Here is a 23195-nt window from a genome sequence, read left to right as displayed (position 1 = left end):
CATTGTGACCTTTGAAGAAAGCGATGTCAAATGGCTCAACTTGCCCCATCTGTGGGGTAAGTCGTGCCACATTCTGGGGTAAGTTGAGCCACAAAGACTATGTACAAAATGTATGTGGGAAGAACCAGCATGTCAATTTTTTATTTCAAGACTTTTCACTTGCTAATTTTCTATAAATACTAACATCCTCTAAAATTAAAAGAACTGTCATGTGAATTTACACCTTTCTGCCTGCATATCAATGGCTTTTCATTTTTTTTGTTTTTTTTATATTCTTGTTACCATAAGAATTACCATGGCTCAACTTGCCCTATGTCGGCTGGCTCAAAGAACCCCTGTCCGCACTTAATGCAATATTTTCACATTCCTGGACTAACAATAATGTTCGTATTTCTTTATTATATTTAAAGATGTGTGTGGGTAAGAAGCATTTACTTTTGGGGCTGAAATTTTTATTTTTCCGTCTAAAGAAGTACTTTTTGTTTCAAAGTCGAAAACAATATGGGGTTGGGTAAAGGGTTATGTAATGGCTCATCAATACATGACACCATCACAATGTCTGACTCATTCATTATCAGCCTGGCACTGGGGGTGGAGGCTCAACTTGCCCCTATGCTCAACTTACCCTGCCTTCCCCTACCAAGTTTCCACAGCATGCGGTGGCATTAGCTCAGATTTACATGTAAGAACCGGGGCCGCCGAAAAATCCACTAAAAATTAAGAAATCTATGGTTTCGTTCCGAGTTCCTGAATGTTCTTGCCAATTTAGGATCGTATCTTCAAAATACCAATCAAAAAAGAACAAAAACTAAAACCTCTGTCATAGAATTTGAACAGAAATCAAGTTGACAGCATGCAGGCCTCCATTCAGTATTGGGTCCAAGCGTAATGCAGGAGCAAATGGCTGCTGCAACTTCCAGGTTGCAGATCACATGCGGTGCAGTGCGGCACAATTTAGCGGCTCTCGCACGCATTGACTTTTAAACGCGTACGCAATGCGCTATTTCGAACGGAGGGCGGGGGCTGTCAAATTATATACGCAAAACATAGCGATACATTTCAAGATTTTATGAAATATTGAGAATGAGATAGAACAAGAAACTAAACATTGCAATTACAAATGAACAAATTCTCAACATTGTCATTGATGTAATTTCATTTTATAAAAAGACATTTTAGATAAAAAAATATTGCAAAAAGGTGAACATGCGAAATTCTGGGCAGCTACATGTAGATCATTTTAAAAAGGTACAAAGTAACATGGCTAGAACGTTAGGCCTACAATCCTTCCAATAGACTCTATAGAGTCACTAGACCTAGTCTTGAGGACGCAATGATGATGATTTTTTTAAATATGTTATAACATATTTAAAAAAATCATCATCATTGCGTCCTCAAGACTACACTAGACCAATCTTCATGACTCTCTCTGTAAAAATCCTTCACATCCCTAGTCTTGAGGACGCAATGATGATGATTTTTTTTAGATGTCATATATACTTCATCATTGACGTCTTGACACTCTCTCCATAGACTCTTCAGCGAACGACCAAAACAAAGATGGATTCCCCCAAAAAATCCATCTTTTTAAACCGAAGTTACTCGAAGTTTGTTAATTTTATTAATTCTTACACCTTCCTACGCCTAATGCGTAGGAAGGTTTTAAATATTACTTTAAAAAATGTAAAAAAATGAAGATTTCTTACCTAACTGATGCCGCGTAGACCCCTCGTTCCACATGTAAACAACGGAAATACAATAGCGTCGACCCTTGAACCGCTTATGTATGACGTACTTCCGGAAAGCAATGCCGGCTTAACGAACAATTTAGAGATAAAAAATCTTATTTAACAAATATCAAAATTTATTTTGTGATCATAAATAATTTATATATATTAATATGAATTATTTATGATCACAAAATAAATTTTGATATTTGTTAAATAAGATTTTTTATCTCTAAATTGTTCGTTAAGCCGGCATTGCTTTCCGGAAGTACGTCATACATAAGCGGTTCAAGGGTCGACGCTATTGTATTTCCGTTGTTTACATGTGGAACGAGGGGTCTACGCGGCATCAGTTAGGTAAGAAATCTTCATTTTTTTACATTTTTTAAAGTAATATTTAAAACCTTCCTACGCATTAGGCGTAGGAAGGTGTAAGAATTAATAAAATTAACAAACTTCGAGTAACTTCGGTTTAAAAAGATGGATTTTTTGGGGGAATCCATCTTTGTTTTGGTCGTTCGCTGAAGAGTCTATGGAGAGAGTGTCAAGACGTCAATGATGAAGTATATATGACATCTAAAAAAAATCATCATCATTGCGTCCTCAAGACTATCACATCCCACACAATGACACAAGTGTTTCCCATCAATGGCATCATCTAAGTTACACATTCAGGACATTCTTTTTTCATTGAACTGTTACAGAGATAAGCACTTCGAGCTTGAGTCGAGGGACTTAACAAACCTTGAAATAGACTCAAAATTTCTGTACTGCTTGTACTTGGCAATAGGTTAGCCTGGCGATTCAGCTCACGTGCAAATTAAGTACCCTATCACAGAAACGTGAGTGATCCCCATGAGATATGCGCGCATAAGACTCGCACGCAAAGATCCACCGGCAATACTACTACCTCTGTACTGCAGGGCTAAGTTAGAGCTACGGCACTTACTATCTCCCAATATTTGGTTCATATTTTGCTTCCCATCCATGAGGAAGGGGCATTGAAGTCCAAGGAGCTGCACTGCCTGTTAAAGTTGCCATTTTCGTTTCTTTTACAGTAAATATTTGGTTTCGAATGCACTATGCGGATTCCCCAGACTTCTCTTTCGGCCAAGACAAGTCAATCACAAAAAATAAACAAACGAGCGCAGGCGCGCGCATGCGTATGCACGTTTTTGTTGGAAGTGTTGATCTTATATTTGAGCTAAAAAAAGCTATGATGAGATGGGGATCGGAGGCCAAAGGCAAGGTCTAACTGCTAGTCGGGTGAAAACGGGGGTAAAAACCACCATGCTTGATTTTAGATCATGAATGTTATATCTACTGTGTCATGAAAATATAATGAGTCATTCATGTTTTGCATAACAGAAACGAATTTTAAAAGGATGGTCCGGGCTGAAGGTATTTATAGTTAAATAAATAGCGGAGTAGAATTCACTGAGCAAATGCCACAAATTCATCAAAATCGGATAACAAAGTTATTGAATTGAAGTTATTGAAGTTAAGCAATATTTTGTGAAAAAGTTAATTCAGCCGTCATGAAAATTCATTAGGTGGGCTGATGATGTCACATCTCCACTTGTTCTTTTGTATTTTATTGTATGAAAATAGGTTTATTCAATTGCTTCCTCCACGGAACTAGAAAAAAAATTGGATTGACATCTGATAGTGCATTAGATATGTATTGCTGCAACTTATTCCATTATAAAGGACACATAAATTATTATTCACAAAAGTATGAAATAATGAAAAATGATATGATTTTATGTAATAACATAAGAAAACGGAAAGTGGAGATGTGACATCATCAGCCCACCTAATGAATATTCATGACGACTGTTTTCACAAAATATTGCTTAACTTTAAACTTCAATAACTTTATTTTGTCATCCGATTTTGATGAAATTTTCGGCATTTTGCTCGGTGAATTCTGCTCTATGTATTAAGATATATATATTTTCAGCCCGGACCATCCCTTTAATAGCGGCACCCTTTTGTAGCGGCATTATTACCTGAAACTTAAAAACCAAGTCAGCTCGGCCGAAAGCCCCTTAGAGAGTGCCCCATGCCTCATATCCAAACATAATGGCTTGCAAACAAAGAAAATTAACAATTTCATTTTCACAAATTATCAAATAAAGAGTTCATTACATTGATGAAAGAATTTTTTTACCAATAATGAACAAAATAGCAAATGAAACAAAACGAAACAACAATAAGATCAAAACTATAAGCCGTCAAAAACCTGTTACTATATTGATTTCGTGTCATTTTCAAGGCATGATTCATAAAATGAAAAGGTATGGGTTACCACTGGTTACTGATATCATTTATTAAAAATACCATCAAAGTTTTTAGTCGGATAAAACGTCCAAGAGGTCCTCTCATAAAATGCTCCCTTGAATTTCTGGCGTACTTGGGGGGCGGGGCTTTCACCAACAAGAAAAAAAAAGAAAATGAAAGAGGGAAGGATGAAATGATATCATTTTCAGAACATTATGCCAACATCTATCACAAAATTGGATTTTTTAATTTAAAAAGTAAAGAAATTTGCCTCCTCACAACTTTTCATCTATTTTACGCGATACGCCATATCTAGCCCCCTCAATACTTTTGGCTCATCAAGTTCACTGTTTGAATTGGATTATAGTGGGTTATAGTTACACGACCAGTACCTGTCTCCCTCTCTCTCTCTCTCTTCCTCTCTGTTTCTCTTTGACTCTATCTTTTTGCTTCACTGTTTTTTCCTCATTAGTTGCTCCCTCCCGCACCCTTTAGTGTCTCTCCTGATGATTATATCAATATTTATCATACTGTTTACAATTTTATGCGTTTTGCTCTCGGCTTAAAATGAAATTACTTTAATGTTGCATTAGCTTTTAATGTAAGTTGATTTTAAAAATAATTTCCACGACTGTTTAAAAATATATTCTATTAAAGGAAACGAAAACCCAAGAAAAGAAGTAATCTTATCGGAAGGAGTAAAATGAGAGGAACAATTCAAAAGAAAAAAAGTTTCATCAAAATCGGTTATGAAATAAGCAAGTTATGGGATTTTGAAAACTCTTGTTGTACTTTCTATGGGCATCCTCAAATTGGCAAACGTGCTTCAAAATGGCTCTCTTTGTGGACAACTCTCCATTTGTTTTGTACACAAAATTTCAGATTTTCCTCATTATCTTTCAATTTTTGCATCTTGCCTCCTTCTGAGCACAACATATGTCATGGGAAAATATAATCCACACCATATATGTCAAGGTAAGAGGAGATAATGTGAAATATGTAGAATACAGGGGAAAATCTGAAAATATGTGTACAAAACAAATGGAGAGTTGTCCACAAAATCAGCCGTTTGCCAATTTGAGGATCCACATAGTAAGTACAACAAGACTTTTTAATCGTCCATAACTTGCTTATTTCATAACCGATTTTGATGAAACTTTTTTTAAATTGTTCCTCTCATTTTACTCTTTCCAATTAGATAACTTCTCTTCTTGGGTTTTGGTTTCCTTTAATTAACACCAAAATAATAAATATTGCAATAAATGCATTTTCCTTTTCATACACCGGGCATGGTGGCTCAGTGGTAATGCGGCCGCCTCATGAACGGGAGGTCGTGGGTTCGATCCCTGGCCGAGTCATACCAAAGACTTATAAAAATGGGACCTTCTGCCTTCTTGCTATATAGGCGCTCAGCATTTAGATTGGAGACTGGGAAATAATAACATATTGTGTTATGCAGGGCCCACTGGAAGAGCAGTTTTCTAACTGAAGTGGCTACCCTGGGTAAATAATGCGTTATTATTGATTATTATACAAACAGACAGTTGTCACCATCTTCTCCTTTCCTATGTCACGAGCCGAATTTTACGCACTATTTCCACTACTAGTATTAGAAAGTTGAGGCCTGTGATGTCTCTTTCATTTCCACAACAAAATGTTAATTGAACATCTTCATCCTCGCTTGATTTAACACTGCTACATACCTTTTTTCAGTGTCAGTTCGTCACTAATTTCCTTTTATTGTTTTTCCACATTTTAGATGACTGAAATCAACTTTTTAAAGGCTTCCTCACTATGCCCGTTTGCAATTATTAATTATACAATACCCCGTTCTCATAAACGCCCTAAAACTAGTTATATTGGAAACTAGTTATACTGGAAACTAGTTTATAAGTGGACACCATTCTCTCTACCGTCCTAAAACTACTGGAAATTTAGGGTGTTTTTTTCACTCTCTCATAATTAATATACTTACACAGAAAGGCCTTTTAGGTGAGCGGCCAGAAGCCAAAAAGTGCCTTATTTCTTGACTTTAATCCCCCCGGCTGGATCAAAGCAAGATCATACATCAAATTATAGGAAATTTCCTGAATTTTTCGGAATTGGGCATTAAAAATGCTGTAATGTGTAGCATCACTATGGAAACCAGCCTTGAACAAGCCACGCCCATTTTAGATACTTATTGAATATTTATCACGAATATTGATTTTTTACTTATTAATTTAGATTATCAGATATTTTTTCTTATTTTCAAAGGATAGATCTACTATATATTGTAAGAAGAATTACTGAAAAACAACTTAGCATGAATTTTATGAACATTTTCTCAGAAATTGTTGCCTAGCAACATAACTTTCCTTAGCAACCATTTAGCTCCTTAAGTTAACCAGTTATTTTTCCATTTCAAACCTAACTTTTAACTTTTTAACTAGGTTGAATTAAACCAAATATGTTACACCAATGAAATTATATAAATTATTATTTAGAAATAATAAAAAGAACTGAAAACCCCCATTCAAGCTATTGAGAACGTCAAATTAATTTGCTATGCTCTCCCGGACACACCCCTTCACATCGTACAAATCGCCATTTTATTGTTCATTTTGACTACATTGATACACATACATGTACGTACAAGTCACATACTTTATACTATTTTGTGGTGAAAAAGTTGATTGAGTGAATAATTCCTGATCAATTATCTTGTCTTCAATAGAACAACAACAAAATGACCATTTCACATTATCCATGGATACCAATTGTTGCCTAGCAACGACTATTTTCCATAGCAACGGCTATATTAACACTTTTCCCTGGACAAATCTGTGCAAAATAGTCCATTATGAGCAATAATACTGACACAATTATCATTATAGATGTCTACAAACTCGTTTTCAGTAATCATTCAACAAACTGACTATTTTATAGCTTCCATGGAGTCAAATGAAACAATATTCCCTAGCAACGGTTATGTTACCACTCTTCATCTCGGCTAAATGTGTTGACGAAGTTGTGCCTTAGAGTAAAAATATTGAGAGGATTTAACATATCATAGCTTGTTATCGATAGGCAAACAATACTCCGGAGTTTACCATTATGTACTGACACAATTTCAATGCCTAGCAACACTATTTACCTTAGCAACGATATGTTTTCCCCCTAACCAATTTGGGGAAAAATAATCCACTTTTAAGTTTGTACAGTACCATTTGTACAATAATATACCTACATGCATACTGGTAATGGTAAATTGAAGGAAACCGCTTCATTTCTCTTATTTCTAAAAAAATAATCTATCCTTGTATGTATATTGCTTGTCTACCTATTCTAAACATGAGCATGGTATTTAAACTTTATCATTTAAAAAAGAGCAGCTTCAAAGAGAAATTTAAATGTTTTTTGCAGATAAAAGTAGAATAATATGGTTTGGATGATTCATAAACTGAAACGGAAATAGCTGCTTGGTACATAGCATTTTTTTTTTTTTAGTTTGCTACAGTAGGTATAGCATTGATGATATGATAAAATGGACAACACTACTATTTAGGCACAGTCCCTGATTAAAACTTTGATCATAAAGTGGGCCTTCACCTAAGGCTTGTACAGATATTTTTTTTTTCAATTTCAGGGCCCTCCTATACTAGTACTCAATTAGGTCATTGGCAAAGGCTTTTGGCTGCATATTTACATGTAGATCATTTTTTTCGAGTGAATATGGAATGGTTAACAAATGGATCTCTCTTGTCAAATAATACCTAATCATCCATGCATGTCCATCTTCCAAGGTTGTGTCTGTGTTGAGGTTGTAGCCCAAAGATGCCAAAGCTGTGAGTTCGACAGGTTTCTGTTGAAACTTTCATACTATTAATAGGTGTCAGAAGTTTAATCACAGGGAATTTATTATGTCACTTTCAATCTGATAACTGTCAAGAAATCAGAAGGATGACAGTATGAAAACTTGGGATCTTAAGCCTTAATATGGTGTTTTTTTACCTGATTGCTAAGAAAGCATGAATGCTTGTAAGCAAACAACCAGAGGACAGACGGCTCAATGTCCTCTCCAAGACCTGGTAATGAGGATATAATGAGGATGCGCCTTAAAAAGAGCACTAATGCACCAAGTGGGAATCAAATCCAGGTCACCGGAATCCGAAACCCCCGCTCTATCGACTGAGCTATCATTCCTGATCAGGCCAAGAAAAGGACAAGAAAATCATTAAAATCATTAAGGATAGAAAGGCTTACTAAAGTGGGAGATGTTTTCTATACATAAGTGTCATTATGTAATATGTCATCAGGTTTGCACACATCTGCTGAATTTTCTGCTACAGCGATAGTGTCAGTGACTCAGATGGTTAAAAACTGATGCCTTAAATACTCAGTTTAAAAAAAATGTCTGAAAGAAAAGACAAGGATTCCTCTCAACATGCATACATATGTAAAGAACTTTGACATGGGTAAAGCTTCAGAAAACAAGTACACATGCCTCTATTGTCATGATTGTTGGGCTTAAACTAATGCTACTGTTTGTTCCATGGAGATTTAGATCAATGTAAATCTTCAAACACATCCATGGTATAAGAAATATTTCTGAGAAAATATCTGAAACTGATGTAATTGGGATGATACCCCTACAGTATTGGTAAAACATGCTGATACTAATAATACAAATGCATCTGCATTTGTAATGATGATTTGTTCAAATAATAAGGCTGGAACATTTAAATTACAGCCATAATTTTGTATCACTACTTGAATGGAGTAGAAAAACATTGAATTGAACAATAATCTCTAAAGTAATAATCACTCTTCAGTGTGCCAAAACGGACTCAGTGATGATCTGGCAAGTTTAACTCCTTACTGTGCTATAAATCATCTCTGTTCCGATCCAGAAAGACTCAAACTTAGTGTATTCCACCTTAAGAACAGAGAGCAGATCAAAAACTGAGGGTCAGGTGGTAACAAGCCAACCTACCTTGGCGTCATTGTAGACCGTTCTTTTTTCATACAAAGAACATGCTGCCAAATCAAATGCAAAATTTGGAGCAAAGGAATATCATTCTGAAGAAGCAGGGATACATATGGGGAAATGATAGATGCCAAATCTCTCTGTACCACAGCTCTGACTTTATGCTTCTGCACTGCTGAGTATACACAGCCCTTGGTGCTAAATATTGACCCCAAATCTTGAATGGAGCTTGCAGAGCCATCACTGCCTGCCTGTGACTAAAAGAAGTGAGTAATCTTTACCTACGATGTATTATTGCCCCCACCGTACGTCAGAAGAGAAGTCACCAGCACAGATGAAAGAAAAAAAACAAGAACATAGTATTCCACTCGTCAATCATGACCCTGCAACGAGACTCAAATCTGGACAGTTTTCTCTGCTCAATAGAATCCCTTAATGACTCTGCTCGCATAAAAGCATCACCCACTGGTCTAACAATCTCCAGTCTGTGATGCACAATCTAACCTATGGACTTAGTACATCACTCTCCAGGTCCAAGTGAAGAATGGCCTACCTGATCTTGTTTGAACCGCCTATGGGGCTACAATAGGAATGAAGAAACTTCCTGCAACTGTAAGGATGATCATAGGATACAACACTTTTTTGGCATACCCCTCGTACCAGAGCTTTGAACTGCCACTGCACTCGATTCTTTTCACAGGAAAGCTACATGTAGATCTTGTACCATTATCAGGACATGACATCTTTAATGAGCTAAGAAGAAGTGTGTCATTAATTATCTGACTGGTAGAAGACACCTATTTATGGTAATCTGACATTTGGGGAAAAAATGATTATTTGGTCATGGGTTGTTGGATGGGGGAGAGGACAGGGACTTAATTGGTTCCTGATGGGGTTGTCGGTTAGGCCATGGACCTAGGTCCATGGTGAGGCTAAAATTTTGCTGAAAACGGTGCCTATATTCTGATTGTTAGTGTTTTAAGGTGAAATTTACAATTTGTCAGTGAAAGAGCAAAGATATTCGATGCTAACAATCTTACCCAATATCTACATACCCCCCTTAAAAGGCCACCTTTTGGAGAGACAAACTCCTGCACACCTAAGCTCCCATTTGGTCATAGTATACTGAATGATTTTAAAGGGCAATGTTTGCTCTGTGCCCATCTTCTCGGGTAACTACACAAGTCCTTTGTAGTAGAGGGTTCAAGCAAGATCTGGCTTTTGGGTTGAGTGATTCCAGATCTTTGGCAGTGCACGGCTCTGGTAGGAGGGGGGGGGGGGCAGACCAAAAGGTGATGCACTGTCTGATCCTCTCCTCAGTCGTAGATAGTGTCTGCATCCCTGCTGTAGCCCCGAACTGCATATTAAGGACTTTGCACCTTTTTGTTCCAGACCATAGGTGATTACATGTAAGACATAGCCAGGATGGCCAATCGTCATTTGAACCTGGGGCGTGATTCGCTAGGTCACATGGAAAGCTTTTGCGTCACAGACTGGAGGTGGTTTGTCCATAGGGCGATCCTTTGACTGTGTGCATAGCTATCAAGGGATTTAGTCAAGTGAAGGAAATTGTCTTGATTCTAGTCTTTGTGTCAGGTTCATAGTTAAAGAGTGGAAGAAGGACATCTTTTTTGCTCTTTTTTCCACCCGTGCTGATACCACTATATCTGGGGGACAGTGCCACACAATAGGTAAAGATCATCTACTCTTTATGGTCGTCTGTGTAGATGTTAAAGAGGAGTTGGGCAAGGACACTTCTTTGTGGGAGACCATTTTTCTGCCTCCACCATTTGCTGCTGGAACCACTGAGATTCACAACCGCTTTCAGCATTATTAAGTTAGCCTTGTCAACTTGACTTCCTTTGTCATCACAATGACTTTCCTCGTAAGTAGGCCTACCCCATGATTAACTGTTTCATAAGCTGCAGTTAAGTTATCAAAGGCTGCTCTAGTTTTCAGACCTTCCTCAAACCATCTGATGTACCGAGTCAGATTCAGTACTTGATAAGTAAAGGACTCCTGGCCTGAATCTTGCCTACTGGAATGAAGAACTCAGTCACAAAGGGAACAATGCGGTTAAGCAGGAGCTTTTCAAAGGGCTTGTATGTGTGACAGAGTAGAGAGATTTTTCTGTAACTCTGATTGGGTCTTTGCCTAGCTCGACTTTGGCAACTACCCTAAATTTCCTCTTGCCATTGTTTTTTTTTTCTTCATGCAAATAGTAGTTTAACATGTCAGCAGCCATTGGTCCAAGAAGGGTGATCTGCTCACAGAGGACATCATCTAATCCAGGTGCCTTGTTGCTCTTAATTATTCCTTTTGATAGCCTAGCACAAGCAGACAAGACGTTCAGGCTGAATTGTCTTGTGTATTTAAATGACTCTTAGTTGGGAGACTGTCACTGCACTTTTATTTAGGGAGGTTGGCCCTTCGTGGGCAATAAATAGGGTTACCTTGACTGTACACAAGAAGATAGTGGGCCACTTGGTCGGTGGTCACTAGTGGTATAGTTTGAATCGGTTTTTCAAGGATCCGAATCGTTTTCCCCGGCTTTTCTGCTGTTGTGAGTCATGTCCATTGATTTATTAAATCACTGTCACTTTCTTTTTTATTATCCATAATGGCAGTTGTCAATTTCCCCCACATTCAAGTGTATCGGCACCAAAGCGGTCATTCTCACAGCTCCTGAAATATTTACTGTACAGCAGCTGCATCATTCGTCAAGCCCGGAGAATAGTTTGAACAGCATCCTCATGGAATATTCTTCTGTGAGGATTTCTTCAACAGCTTTCCAAATGTGTCGTAATGAGTAGGGAGTGCTGGAAGATCCTGTTGATAGTTACTGTATCCATATCTAACTGCTCCCAGATTGCTTTCTTCAGGGTGAAACATTTGTGAAAGGGAACTGTGCGTAGAGTGATGGCTTCATTCACCTTCATCCCAATAGGTTGATATTGAGTGTGCGGGAGAGGGTCAAGCACAACCTTGTCACATTTTGTTGGGTGATGCAATCTGATTTGCATCTGACCAGTTCTCCATCTCGTTGGTTTCTCCATACCCCCAGATAATGCTGTGACTGTTGAAATCCCCAATAATTACATTTTCTCGATCGGAGGTGACTTCTCGAGGAAGGGAGAGAGATTGGTTAGGAAGTTTATAGAAAGAACTTAAATGGGAATACTCATAAGTTCAATGGTTAGGACTTTGCCATTTATCTTGATGAGACAATAACAGGGCCTACTCTTAATTAATTCTACTTAAACAGATATTTGACCCGCTAATTAACTGCTGGAATCAGTAATGTAATGCCCACTAATGTACAGAGACTAATCGGTTCTAGTGAGCAACAGGCACAGATTAGAGTAATTTTTGTTGTCTAGTTGGTCATATACGACATACTGAGGGTCTCTTGATCTGTGTTTAAATCATGGCAGTTGATCATTGAAAAGGTTTTTTCATCAAGTTGTGCAGATAAACCAGCAATCCTGTTTGAAGGTCTGCAAGTATACTACTGTGTTAACTGCCCTATTGCCCATCCATTGGTATAATAACAACAACAAAAAAGAAACAAAAAACCTTCCAACACAGAAAAATTGCCAGAATTGCAGACAGAAACTTTGATAGTTCATTGTGATTTACATATTTTAGTAGGAACCTCATAAAGTACTTAGCTCTAGAGTTCACAATCACTACAGTATAGGAATTATATTTTCCATAAGATAAATAATTCCGTTTTCCCATGGCAGGCACTCTAAGACTTATTGGCTGGTCTTGGATACACTTTAAGACTTATTGGTTGGTCTTGGATGTATATTACTTTTCCTAAAATGTATAATAAAATGTTCCAAATAACAAACTAAATGATATTGTTAATAATACCCATTTCCTCTACCATGGCCGTACGCAGCGACAAGATACAGTTTTAAACTGAAAATTTTCACAAAATTCACCAAAAGTGTGCGTTATATCCTTCCATTTACTATGAATAAGCGTCCATTGCCAAACTCGGTCGCTTTATTAGAGACTTTTATCTCTCGATATGCCGACTGCCTGGCCAGATGGCTGAAATTAATTGTCATCACCACAATAAATGCTAAGAATAGTATAAGATGCATTTTGAGGACCAAAAAAGGGAATTTGGGGAGGTTGCAGGCTTGAAATATCACCAAAAAGTGATGGTTGCTAGGTAAAATGCTGTTGCTAGGCAACGTAATGGTTTCCATAGGTAACAAAAAATTCTATGAATACTGAATTATTTAGATTAGAACAGATAACTTGACACAGGGTATCTAACTGAAAATTTTATCAAAATTCACCAAAGTGTGCATGATATCCTTCCATTTACTATGAAAAAGCATCCCTTGCCAAACTCAATCGCTTTGCTTCCTCGCTTTGTTTCTTGGAGACTTTCTTGCCACCCCCAAGGAAAAGTTTTCTGTATACAGCCATGCCCTCTCTCAATATGCTGACTGCCTGGCCAGATGGCTGAAATTAATTGTCATCACCACAATAAATGCTTAGAATAGTATAAGATGCATTTTGAGGACCAAAAAAGGGAATTTGGGGAGGTTGCAGGCTTGAAATATCACCAAAAAGTGATGGTTGCTAGGGAAAATGCTGTTGCTAGGCAACACAATGGTTTCCATAGGTAACAGAAAATTCTATGAATACTGAATTATTTAGATTAGAACAGATAACTTGACACAGGGTATCTAACTAAAAATGTTCACAAAATTCACCAAAAGTGTGCATGATATCCTTCCATTTACTATGAAAAAGCATCCCTTGCCAAACTCAATCGCTTTGCTTCCTCGCTTTGTTTCTTGGAGACTTTCTTGCCACCCCCAAGGAAAAGTTTTCTGTATACAGCCATGCCCTCTCTCAATATGCTGACTGCCTGGCCAGATGGCTGAAATTAATTGTCATCACCACAATAAATGCTTAGAATAGTATAAGATGCATTTTGAGGACCAAAAAAGGGAATTTGGGGAGGTTGCAGGCTTGAAATATCACCAAAAAGTGATGGTTGCTAGGGAAAATGTTGTTGCTAGGCAACACAATGGTTTCCATAGGTAACAGAAAATTCTATGAATACTGAATTATTTAGATTAGAACAGATAACTTGACACAGGGTATCTAACTAAAAATGTTCACAAAATTCACCAAAAGTGTGCATGATATCCTTCCATTTACTATGAAAAAGCATCCCTTGCCAAACTCAATCGCTTTGCTTCCTCGCTTTGTTTCTTGGAGACTTTCTTGCCACCCCCAAGGAAAAGTTTTCTGTATACAGCCATGCCCTCTCTCAATATGCTGACTGCCTGGCCAGATGGCTGAAATTAATTGTCATCACCACAATAAATGCTTAGAATAGTATAAGATGCATTTTGAGGACCAAAAACAGGAATTTTGGGGAGGTTACAGGCTTGAAATATCGCCAAAAAGTGATGGTTGCTAGGGAAAATACTGTTGCTAGGCAACATAAAATGGTTTCCATAGGTAACAGAAAAATCTGTGAATACTCAAATATTTAGATTAGAACAGATAACATGACATAGTAGGGTATCTATTTGATTTATAACACTATTACAATATCCATTGAATGATGCATATAGTCGTAAATACACACAAACATATATATTGAGTGAAATCCGTCACATGCAGGGGTTAATCAAACACGGCAATAAGGTAACTTTTCATGATCATATATGCATTATACATCCTAGTCTTCCTCTTTTATCACTTTTTCATCAAAATTTACCTTTTTCATTAGTTTTTACAAATTAAAAACTTAAAAAAATTATAAAATGAATTAATCTGGTAAAAAAATTAAAGAATATTGAAAAGTGAATATGGTTGCTAGGGAAAATAATGTTGCTAGGCAACGATTTTGAAATCAAATATGTATGCAATATATATTTGGTTGCTAGGCATTATCATATCATTCAATCTGTAAAAAATTTATCCTTGAAAATTCTATATTTATATTTAAATTAGTATAATTAATTAACAGATCTAAATATTAAGGTGCTGCTTTGCATTTATCACAAAAATGGGCGTGGCCTATTCAAGGCTGGTTTCCATGGTGAAGCTACACTCTGCGACAATTTTAACTCTCAGTTCTGAAAAATTCAGAAAATTTCCTTCAAAATTATGCATGTTTTTGCTTTGATCCAGTCGGGGGGATTAAAGTCCCAAATTTTGGCCTCTCGCCGCTCACCTATTTTGACATCATGCAATCTTCCAACTACCTTGGCTCGCTCGCTTCACTCACTCGAGAGTGATCTAGATCCAGGATATTTGTAAGAACGTGCTACAATAAGTTTTGACATTTTTTTTAGATGGCGTTGTTCTTATATCGGAAGTCACAAAAAAAATCAGGAGGATGATTTTGAATTTGATGCTGTGCAGGGGTGATGTGGTCATTATTTCTGTGTACCAATATAAGCAGGCGAATTAGCTGGTCGCAAGGTTCTTGCAATTCACCGTTTAAATGATGTATGCCTACACTGTCGCATATAATGTACTGCAATCATCTGAAATTAAATTGTAGTTGATTCTGTATAATATGAATAACTGATGGGCAATCCCTCTACAGAAACGCCTTTAATCGGTTTTGTATCATAAATGAATCAAATGAGAGAATATGTAGTACGAAAAAAAAAGAAATCAGAGCGGCAGAATCTTTTCCAAAGGGAGGAACACCACCGCACCGCCTTGACGACAATCGTTGAATTTTTGAACTTTTTCAAAGACATTCGTATACTTTTATCAAAAATCGTAATCAAAATATAAAATTGCTGCAATCGTTAAGGGACAAACCATAAACCCTTGAAAAAAATATGGACAGACCTTAAACTCCGTTCATTCACTCTAAAAAATGAAGTGCTAATTTAGCTCTTAAAGAGCGTGTATAGTGACTGCACTTCGGAGTGCTGATTTGTCTAGTTCAAATTTGAACTAGACAAATCAGCACTCCGAAGTGCAGTCACTATACACGCTCTTTAAGAGCTAAATTTGCACTTCATTTTTTAGAGTGTTCTCACACACCAAAATACCCCCCCCCCCCCATCTTCAGCTCCTTTTATTTATATCAACATCACAACAGTATATTTTGTCATTGTTTTTATAATTTATGTTTTGTTGCGCTCTAGGTGATAACCACCCCTTTTATAAACCCCCAATCATTCCCCCCTCCCTATCACATTCTCTTTCTCTCATTTTCCATCCCATATACTTTCTCTACCATAGAGATGTTCTCCACCTATCTACTGCAGATGTAGATATGTAAGTACGGCTTGAGTGTATGAGTGTGATACACAATGGTATAGGCAAATACACACACACCGTTCTCCCTGTACAGTATGTTTTGCCATCACGATGCGGGAGCGAGGCCGCTCCGAATATGGATAATTAATGCGATGACGTCAGCGGTCGTCTTGGATGATAGTGGTCTTTCCGCATCAGCAAGACTAAGGATAAATTAGTGCCGTGTGCAATGTTTCGCCTATGCTCCTGATCGGTATTACATCCACTGCTTTTTTTCATCACGATTATCTTTTATTCGGAGAAAAACTGTTTTAAATCATATTAACTCGTAACTCATCTTGACTGTCAAATACATCTCTAAAACTTCCTCTCTTTTATCACCTATCCAGGTAAGTAAATCCTCTTATTTTACAATTATTTCTTCGAGAAACGTCCATGTTTATCGCCTTACGTTAGCTATGACATAATAATGTTCCAAATTGAGTCTTTCATTTCTTGTGTAAACATTTACTCATTACCAGTTACATATTGTGTGTGTGTGTATGTATGTGGAGAAAAGATTTAATACCACAAGTACAACATATTATATCGTTTTGATTTAACATTAACATCGGTCTTTGAGAAGCACGTTCAATTTGTATGGTCCATAGAGCGGGCTCGGTGGTTGTTAAATCATATGGCGCCGTCATCTTTGATGCACGCTATCGGGGCAATATTTGCAACACTTATAAAGAGCACAAGATGGCGGATACATCGCACATCTGGTGCATTCGCCATCATGAAAAAAGGAACGCAAATTAAAGCAAACTGCACAATGCTCTCGAATACTTGTCCCTTGACGTCTATGTAAAAAATAGTACCTCACAATTTTGAAAATATGAATGCTACAATCCCCTAAATATATATGGGATTCATATGTTCACGTATAAAAGGCCTAATCTATAATGAAAATGCCAGCATACGCTATAATCAGTGTTCATTAATGATTATTTTATGGGATGTAGATGTAAACATGTAATTTCACAATCAAAACTAGCGTGAGTTATTTGGTAATATTTTTCAGCCATTAATATATCAAAAGCTATTAATTCATGATAATTTTATAGGGCGTCATAGATATCCAAGTTAAAAACATCATCGTATTCTAATCTTTTCATCTCATACAGCCATTTTTCAATAATCATTTCAGTATCAGTTCATTAACGGTAATTTATGGGGTGAATATATAATACGTTCACGTGTATAATTTATAAATGAAAACACCAGCACGTGCTAGTCAATCATTTTCCCCAATATACAGCTCATCTGGTATTTTGTTTTGATAGCCTATATCCAATTATCCACACTATGCTTCACATTATATAACCGAATTATGAAATCTGTTTTGGGGGTTCTCTCTTTTGCCTTCCTTTATGAAAAATGCTACTTTATTATGTATAATAATAATTGTTAACATAACAGATGTATGGAATGCTCCATTGTTGATGTCATGTTTGTCATGTTAAATCATATGTAAGCAAGTCCGTATTTAAAGCCGATTCTTTTTAATGTTAATGCAAATTTACCTATTCAGTTTTATTGTATAATTGCTTTTTGTTTGCAATCAATATCATATGTCTTTGTATTTTTTTAATGTACATTTCAACTTGCCTTGAACCAGTACAGGTTCATGGACCTGGTTTTGCTTGTTACTATTTCATTGTTTCATATAGCTCATTTTGTACACCGCTTTTCTATATATGAATAAACATAAATGTGAATAAAGGAATGATTAGGCCTACAAACCAAATGACTATTTAAGTATCCATTCATTTATAATCATCTTTGTAGATGAAAATATTCATAAAACGTAAAAATGTCTGTTTTGGCTATGAATTAGAATATTTTCTTCAACATGCAATGTTCCTATTGTGAAAAGGATTTGTCTTTGAGGAAAGACAGGTGATGGAATCCCCCCCCCCCCCATTTGTACGCTAGTAATTTTAGTAGCTATGCATTAATTAATTTCCTTTTTAAGTGTACGTGTTCACATGTTTTCCTTCAAAAAAAGTTTACCCAATATTCGGTAAAATGGGAACATGCATGTTGGTGGGGTATAAAGATTACCCAATATCTTGTAAATTTTACGCCATGTTGCGTTGAAATAGCGCATTATAGGGTAAAATAATACACAGCAAACATGCATGTTCCCTCTCTTCCCAATATTGGGTAAAAATTTTATTCGGTGCTTTTAGAGTGTAACCACCCGTTTTAAAAACTATTTCAGTATTCGTTCTTTAAGAATCATCTTCATAGATGAAAATATACATATTATATACACGTAAAATGTCTGTGAGTTGAAATATTTTTTCAACATACAAAGCTCCTATATGGTCAGGATTTGACCTTTAAGGAAAAAACAGATGATGGGTATAATTGCCCATGTAGTATCTATTACCCACACTATAATCTAACCGGGTGATATAAGAAACATCGGAAGGAGAGCTCACATTAATATCGGCGTGATGTCTGTACGATAAAACACGACAGCTGGTCCTGGTGATGTCACCATAAAGCGTATACTAATTAAGTGACATACTGACCAAGACAAAGGCAATTGTGAGCTTCGATGACGCTGAAATGATCTGGTTTTCCATATTGTAACAATGAAATTAAATATAAAAGTGCTGAGTGCAGACAATAAAACTACAACGTCGCGTCGGGCGAGCCCAGAGAAACAAACTTTATCGAATTAAATATTTCATCACCATCTTCACAATTAAATATTTTAACATGACAGAACTTGAACACTTTCAATTGTATTCATTTTCTGGTGGGGTTCGCTAACATTTTAGCACCATTGTATTTTTCAAACTTTCAAGAGGGAAACAAAAAGACAAGAAAAGAAACTTTTTTTGAAGGATGGGGGGGGGGTGGGAGTTCCGAAGGATTTTTCTTCCTTTTTATTTTTTTTTAGAAAACTCTCTCAGCTTTATGTTTATCAATAAAATTAGCGCACCCCGCGCTCATTCTATGCTAATCTTCAGATTTTTTCCAGTTTAAGCAACAAAAAATAGAAATGAGGAAGGCGTGGTCAATAGTGCGGGAAAATTATTATTGATTCGAAACTGGTATGAATGTGGAATAATGTAATGAGTGTTTCGGAAGAATAAACGTGCGTGTCGTTATAGTTTGGGGCATATACTGATCTATCGTATCTGTGATTTGATGGAAGCGATTGTTTAATTCGAATTAAACTATACCCAATTCTTAAATACATTTAATTTCAAGTTCGCTATTTCGCTGTTTGAATATATATGCCAAATGAGTGTATGAAGAGCACAATACCCTAGAATTTACAACTGCGAATAATGCCCCTACAATAAGAACCAAAATCCTCAGAAATTCCAATTCTATATACACTCTAAAAATCACTGGGTTAAAATGCTCCATGATGGTAATTATGTTGAACAAGGGTTTAAAGAATTTCGCTTATCTCAATGTAAAGTTGCAATTACAATTAGCATAAATTAAAACTCAAGTATGTCTCATTCCTGTTAACACATAAAGCAAAGAGAAATCAAGGACCCGTCTCAGGAAGATTTCCGATCAAACGCACATCCATTATAACGAAGTACAACTTGACTTTCAATCAATCAAAAAGGCATATTAAATACGGATTTGCGCTTAATTCTTTGAGTTGCGATTATTTTCGATTTTTGCCAAATAGATTTCTTTTTTCAATTCCTATACATTTTCTTAATGCATCTGTTGTTAATTGTTTTTTTTAGAGAAAAGGAAACACTTATAACTTTTTTCTTGGGGGGGGGGGTATTTTTGTAGAATTCGAAAGCTCAGTCATTTTTGGGAGCATTATATTGATACGGTGAAAATTTTAACCCTGAAACGGAAGTAGGTCTTTCACGTGAATTGGAAACAATAATCTTCTCATTAGGATAGGCCTATTTACTCTTATAAAAAAAAATCTTTACTGACAGATTGAAAAAATATTGCTCCCTCACAAATGAAATATACAATTACATAATCCGATGATGGTAATGATACAAAGTGGTTTTTGCAGTGAATTGAAAGAGTTCTCATGGTCAACTTTGATTAGAATGTTATTCTGGTAGTCAACATGGATCGGACTGTTCTGCATGGTCAAAGTATGTTTTTGATTTTACATCAGAGTTTATTGATTGGTATTATTTATTTACATTCCGCTCGCGTAAAGAAGGGGTCATGACCCCCAAGATCAAGACAAAAAATAAGAAATGGGGGAAAGGGATGTAAAATATGATTTTTTTTCTGAATATTTTGTCAATATCTATCACAGAATTAGACATTTGTATTAAACGGGTCAAATTTTGCCTCATATACGACATGACAGCCACCTATATATTATTTATTTTATTATTTATTCATTTTTTTTATTTATTCATGCTTTTTTGGGGGATGGGCTTGTTATGCTACTGCTACATTCTCGTGCCATTCAGAACAATACTATCAAGTACATGATCGAATTAGTTTTTATTCTGAGACATGATTAGTCATGATGGCAAAATTAATGTAGAAAAAAATCCCTAAGAAACCGATATTTATATCGGTTTCTCCTGAGGACGACAAGAACACACTTGTCGAAGCGTCGAGATTGGGTGGTCCTTTTCAGGACCAACATTTGCCCAAGAAAGATACATGGTGTACCGTGAAATCTACTACACTACCGATATTTATATGTTGTGTGAAAGATTCTTGCAATGATTATTAATATTATTATATATTGTATGAAAACGAATCACACGAGCTTCCTAATTGTGAGTTGCCTTTGTGTGCATGGTAACTGTGGTGCTGTCAGATTCGTAAAATTTTGCCAAGTGAGGTAACATTTCCAGCCTTCTTGATTACACGCGATAACCTTATCCCTCCATATAGCCTCGCTGAGATTCATCCGAGCATTATCAAAACAATGTGATGTTCGAAATGCATTTCCAACATATTTCAGAATACAGGTCATTTGCACCCAACCATGCATCAACATACGTCACACTACGTCACTAACGGTCATGGCATGGATGATTTTTTTTTCCACTCTCTATATTATTCTGCATGAACATACCCATCACTGTCGATACCCCTCTTTAAATATCAAGATGATGATTGTTTTGTTTAAAATAGAATTAATTTTTATTAAATTCTTTATTTAATTCATTTCCTTTCAAAAACATAACACAAACTAATGTGAATCATAAACAAATTAACAGATTGATATTTTAAAAAGCAGCATAAAATAGAGCATATGGAAATGAGAATTTATTAACAAGCAAAATTTCTGAACACATTAATATCAGGTGTAAAATAGCAAAAATGTCATATTTTTAGTTTGTTGTAATGAATGAAGCAGTATCTGAAAAAAGGTTTAGTACTTTAACCTGTGTGGGTGCTTGTGTGGGGTGCATGTATATGTTGGATAAAAAGAGATGTGTTAATGTACCTGGATGGGTGGATGGGTGTGTGTTTACGCGAACGCACGCAGATGGCACTGTGTGTAAGCTTTGCAGTAGAATTTGATAATATTTTCATTCATTGTATTTTTTATCTATCCATTTCAGCGTTTCATGTTTATTAACTGTAATCTTTTTATTATTTTTAATAGAGAAAACGACATGTTGTACGTGATTCTGAACGTGTTGCTCCTTGGAGCCTTGGCAAGTAGCGAGTACTCAGGGATGTCTCTGAGGGATCGAATTGCCTTGAGGAACCTCCTCATGAACAGCAACTACTACGACTTTCCTCTAGCCCCGTCACAACGCGACCTAGAGAACACAGCCATCAACTCAAAGGTCGTCATTCCACCTTTGACCTTCATCCAAGGTATACACACCACTTGGCATTATTTAATCTTTATTCTCTTGGTATTTGTCTCACCTGCATGCAGAGCGAGAGTATAGGCGCCGCTTATCCGACGGCGGCGGTGGCGGCGTCGTCGTCAACATTGAAATCTTAACCTAAGGTTAAGTTTTTGAAATGTCAAAGTATGTAGACATAGTTCATAAAAATTTGACATAAGGATAACATCCTGCCTGAGGGCCAGGTCACATGACCAAGGTTAAATGTCATTCGGGGTCAATGAACTTAGACCATGTTCGGAGAATCAACATCGAAATCTTATCCTAAGATTACGTTTTTGAAATGTCATAACTTAGAAATTATTTTGACCTAGTTTATAAAACTTGGGTATAAGGGTAATCAAGCTAGTATTACTACTTAACATCCTGCATGGGTTTCAGGTAACATGATCAAAGTCAAATGTAATTTAGGGTTAATGAACTTTGGCCATGTCGGAGTTATTTGTTGAACGCCAAAATAATTTTGAAAGTTCATGGATCTAGTCCATGAAACTTGGACAAAAAAGTAATCAATACCACTGAGCATTTCATGAATGTCTTAGGTCACATGACCAAGGTCAAAGGTTATCTAGAGGCAATGAACTTAGATTATGTTAGGGGACTCAAAACAAAATGTTAACTAAGGTTAATATTCTTAATGTCAAAACTTTGCAAGTATAATATGGATCTAGTTCATAAAACTTTCTTGTAATCAAGTATCAAGTGAATTTCCTGCATGAGTTTCAGGTCACATCACCAAGGTCAAAGATCATTTAAAGGTCAATGAACTTTGGCCATCATAATTTGAAAGTTTGTTGTCCATGAAATGTGGTCATAATTATGGGCAATCACGTATCACTGATCATCTTGCAGAATTTTTAGGTCACATGATCAAGGTCAAACATCATTTAGGATCAATGAACATAGTATCTTATTATCATCATGAATGGTGTTTTTGTGAATAATTATTATATAGTTGTTTTCAAAATCAGCACTGCTGGTATATTGAATCGCGTAATGCAGACGAGGCTGCCAGAGGCGCTCAACGCGTTTAAATTCTTATTACTCGAATAAAACAAGTAC

At 36.4% G+C, this 23195-nt stretch overlaps 2 protein-coding genes across 3 annotated transcripts in view; one reads left to right on the top strand and one right to left on the bottom strand.

Annotated features, from left to right (window-relative positions):
* Positions 1–2881, bottom strand: part of LOC121418454 (nucleolar protein dao-5-like) — a 30308-nt gene extending 27427 nt beyond the window's left edge. For both annotated transcript variants that reach the window (XM_041612340.1, XM_041612341.1), the window contains exon 1: positions 2677–2881. In XM_041612340.1, coding sequence (XP_041468274.1) covers positions 2677–2768 — 92 coding nt within the window. In that variant the 5' untranslated portion in view covers positions 2769–2881. The remainder of the gene's footprint in view (positions 1–2676) is intronic.
* Positions 2882–16453: 13572 nt separating this feature from the next.
* The window catches only part of LOC121418453, a 30614-nt gene continuing 23872 nt past the window's right edge, over positions 16454–23195 (top strand). The window contains exons 1-2 of the mRNA XM_041612339.1: positions 16454–16637; positions 21883–22098. Of these exons, the coding sequence (XP_041468273.1) occupies positions 21891–22098 (208 nt within the window). The 5' untranslated portion in view covers positions 16454–16637; positions 21883–21890. The remainder of the gene's footprint in view (positions 16638–21882; positions 22099–23195) is intronic.

The sequence above is a fragment of the Lytechinus variegatus genome, chromosome 7 (assembly GCF_018143015.1).
Source record: "Lytechinus variegatus isolate NC3 chromosome 7, Lvar_3.0, whole genome shotgun sequence".
Taxonomy (NCBI): domain Eukaryota; kingdom Metazoa; phylum Echinodermata; class Echinoidea; order Temnopleuroida; family Toxopneustidae; genus Lytechinus; species Lytechinus variegatus.
The sequence above is the reverse complement of the archived record's forward strand: the minus strand, read 5'-3'. Positions and strand labels throughout refer to the sequence as shown.